We start from the raw sequence: 4,046 nt of genomic DNA on the forward strand, positions 1-4,046 counted from the left end.
TGACAATATTCACTCATCGTGACAGTAAAATAGGGCATTCTAAGTCAATATACTGCAGTATTTCCTCTCTCAATCAGTAGAAAATATGGTTAACACCCGGTCATGCATGGGAAAAAAAAATACCGTCATGTACCGTGAAACCGGTATAATTTTGAAAAATACCGTGATATAAATTTTTGGTCATACCGCCCAGCACTATCATGTATGTATGCATAGTTTAATACAAAGGGCAAAAAGCCAATCACACAGTACATTTTTCATTTAAAAACATGAGATGCAGTGGGATGGGGGAAAAAACCCGCCATAAAGTCTCGATATATGTTTTTTTCAAAGTTAAACTTGCATTAATTTTACTTGGCTTTCTAAACATGCGGCTGCTTTGTGCGAGATGCGAGTGCAACAGTGATGGATGTCCCTCTAGAAAATGCCCGAAATATGTGTTCTCTGTGAACGGCTTGGTTTCAGTTTTGATGTAAACAAGATCATCTCCGCATTGATGTTCTCTTTTTCCGCAATATTTTTAATTAACAATGCAGCAGTGCCGCATCTAGTGGCTTCAACTGGATAGGCTAACAAAAACATTATATTGCAACGACACTTACATCATCATTGCATCTCGTGCGCCACTGATAAGGCTGCCTCCTTAACGCACAACTAAAATTCGAATGCAACGTTTTTGTATTCGAATGTGGATTTTCATTTTAAATTCGACAAATATTCAAAATTTGAATTTTTTTTGACAGCCCTACGGGTAATACATTTGCATAATTCCCACTTATGTTCAAAGTTGGCAGGCCACTAACAACTTGACCCGCCCTCAAACACGTCATTTTACTGACGACTGCTTCTCTAATCTCAGGGAGTTCAACGTGGGATTCACAAAAGGCTTGCTCATGAAAAATGGCTCAATACCCTATTTATTTGGACCAGCTGGCTCATTTTAAAATATATTACATTTTAAAATATTAAAGTAGAACAGTTATATTAAATTGTGATAGTATTTCACAACGTTTCTGTTTCTTAAATAAATAAATGCAGCCGTGAACATTAGAGACTTTTTTCAAAAACGCAGAATTCTGACCAACCCAAAAATTTTAACGATAGTGTATAAAACATTACAATATAAAGTAATTTAAAAAATAGTAATCAAATGCATTTTTTAGAGAAAGGTTCTCTGTGGACAGACATTAATGAAATTTGTCATCTGATTATTTTTATTGATTCTAAGCGGTTAGTTGTTGCAGCCCTAATGATTGACGAATATTTACGATTCTGTGGGGTTTTTGTGGCAACAAATTACAACAAAAAGCTATTCACAGGATCTCTGTAACAGTTTGCTCTAAAGTCTAAAACACAAAAACTGAAAGCGCGACTCATGCTCAGCACTGTGGAGACATTGAATAAACACAAACAGAAGTTGTGCGCACATGCATGCAGATACACAGGCTAAATCATTAGGCTTAATGCGATCACATCAGGGTCAGCCGGAGGATGTACCTGCTGCTTCTAGTAATGCCTCGAGCCGGGCCTGTGTTTCTGGGTCTACTGTTCTGAGGTCGGCTCCATCTGCTGCGCTGGATAGGAGCAGCTCTGAAGCTGTCTTTAGTACGGGGTTATCCAGATCCTCCTGGTCTAGTATGAACGATTCCACCTGCATTGAAAGAGAAACTGTCAGCAACTGTGCTCATCATGTTTTTTATCAAACAAGGAAGTGGTCTTGCATACTTTTCCATATATTAAACTGAACTTAAATGCAACTTCAATTAGTCTGAAAACAGAATCTAGTTTTAAAAGACAGAACAAGTTTATCTTGAATGTACTGGGAAATACTTGTGTCTATTAGACTATGGCCTGACTTGTGAAAAATTAATATGGTTTGCTCCAGGGAACACAGCGACGCCACAGTGACAATACCATACATCAGGAAGTGCTGAAATGATACAAGAGCCTCACAATTAGGGATGGGTACCGAAACCCGGTATTTAATCGGTCCCGGGGCTAAATTATGAAAGACCGGAGTATCCATAAGCTCTGACGTTAACGGTTCTGCTATCGGTACTGGAGAAATTAATAAAACACACATACATTTATTATTGCTATATATACACATTATCTTGCAAATTCTATCTCACCAGAGTCGCCAGCTGTTTTTCAAACATTTGTCTATGATGCATTTTTGCTATTCGCAATTCAGAAGCGAGATCGCGCTCACGCGGAGGAGCTTCAGCACGCGCAACATGAAAGCCCTGTTTAATTATGATAGAAGAGAGAACTAAACATTCAAACATCTGCTTACACTTTAGGCCTGTAGCTGTTTTATTAAGCTAATTAATTTTTTTTATTTCGATTTTGGCTTCTAAGGATTATACAAAAGAGTTTATGTCTTAAGTGGAGGAGAACAGTTGGGAGAAAATCCGATGTGTGTCAATATATTGTCTTAAAGTGACAGACTGGTGCTTGGGCCATCAAAATGCAAATCTGCTCTTAATCTGAATAACGTTATAGCTTTAATAAGCATTAATCTATCAATACATACACTGAAAACTATGCAGTGTTCATTTACATTTGATTACTTTTAGATTTCTTTTGTAGGCTATTACTTACCTGAACAGTAATGTTAGTAGAACTTCATGGAAAAATGACAGCACTGTTTATTTCATTTCATTTGTATATTTGTTTTATTGTATTTGTCAGTTTGTTTTACTTTGTTTCTTTGTTCATGTTCTTACTGTATCTTATCTTATGTATAAAACATTAAAAATGCCTGCACACTGGTGCATTTACAAATTGATGTTTTATATTAATTTCATTAAATATGTATTTTACATTTCAGAATATAAAGCTGAATTACAGCTCTTAATTGGTCATATATATATATATATATATAAAACAAAAAGTACCGATAAGAATACAGTTAAAGTACCGAATCGATAAGCAGTATCGGTAAGAGTAGTAATACCGTTAAAACCTTAACGATACCCATCCCTACTCACAATGATCCTGCAATGACCAGTAGATACAAAGTACAGTCATATCCTCACTGACACGAAGCAACTGTTTCTGGTAAAACTTTTCAAAACTTCCAGTTGAATGAACATCACATGCAATTAAATCTGATTAATTGGTATAATCAACATTTGCTGTGAAAAGACTCCAAATGGAGGCTCAAAGTAAACAACAAAGCACTAAATAGATATGACAAAGTCAACGTATTCCATATCATTGGTGCAATATGGACTGTAGGCCAGAGATGTTTCAAGTTTCTCAATCTGCCCAAGGTAGACGTGTTGTTGTACTGCATTTGTGGCATTTTTAATTGGTGGTTTATGTAAACATGTGCCACAAAAACGTCTTGAGCTGCATTTTTGTTGCATTTTTTTAATGATGGGTCAAGTTAAAAGTAGTTCAGCTTTGAATCGCATGTCTCAAGAACCCCAACGTTGCATTTCAACCTTTTGCACGGTCCAGCTGTCTTTGAAGAGAAGAATGTGTCCTGTGTAAACAGCTCCCGCTTTCTGTACATGTGGTTTGATGAGGCGTGTCGCTGGTAGTAGCAGCTGAGGTTGGACTGACTGCAGAGCTCACAAAAACATGCTTAAGTATACTTCAGTTTTGACGTGAAGGCTTAGGGTATGCATTCAGCAGCAATAGGCCTATATTAAATTTGATAGTGTGTGAATACTGGTGGTCGACACGTGCAATAGAAAGTTTTGTCCAGTGTCTGCACTATTTCTCTCCTCAAGTTATGACTGATACAGGGGTTAAATAAAAAATAAAAAAATTCCTGAGCCTGAACTTTTTTCCGGGGGTTGCGGGGGTGGACACATACACAGGGTTATTTGACCAAAAAAAAAGAACATTATTTGAAATTGATTTTCATTGAAACTAACTAGTAACATATCTGCCCTTGCCATTAGCCCTTGACAGGCTCAGACTACAGATTATGGTGGGCTATTTGAAACAGCAATACCAGGAAACGTTACTCACTATAATGCAAACACATGTAACATTTAGGATGCTTTTGATATCAAGTTTTGCTGGTTAGA

General features: G+C 36.9%; 1 protein-coding gene across 5 annotated transcripts in view; it reads right to left on the reverse strand.

The window, feature by feature from the left end:
• LOC107715358 (ankyrin repeat and KH domain-containing protein 1-like) overlaps window positions 1-4,046 on the reverse strand; it is a 65,402-nt gene that overhangs the window by 27,378 nt on the left and 33,978 nt on the right. For all 5 annotated transcript variants that reach the window (XM_016521472.1, XM_016521471.1, XM_016521473.1 and 2 more), the window contains exon 2: window positions 1,498-1,651. In XM_016521472.1, coding sequence (XP_016376958.1) covers window positions 1,498-1,651 — 154 coding nt within the window. The remainder of the gene's footprint in view (window positions 1-1,497; window positions 1,652-4,046) is intronic.

Source organism: Sinocyclocheilus rhinocerous, unplaced genomic scaffold, assembly GCF_001515625.1.
Source record: "Sinocyclocheilus rhinocerous isolate Xijiao unplaced genomic scaffold, SAMN03320098_v1.1 scaffold299, whole genome shotgun sequence".
Lineage (NCBI taxonomy): Eukaryota > Metazoa > Chordata > Actinopteri > Cypriniformes > Cyprinidae > Sinocyclocheilus > Sinocyclocheilus rhinocerous.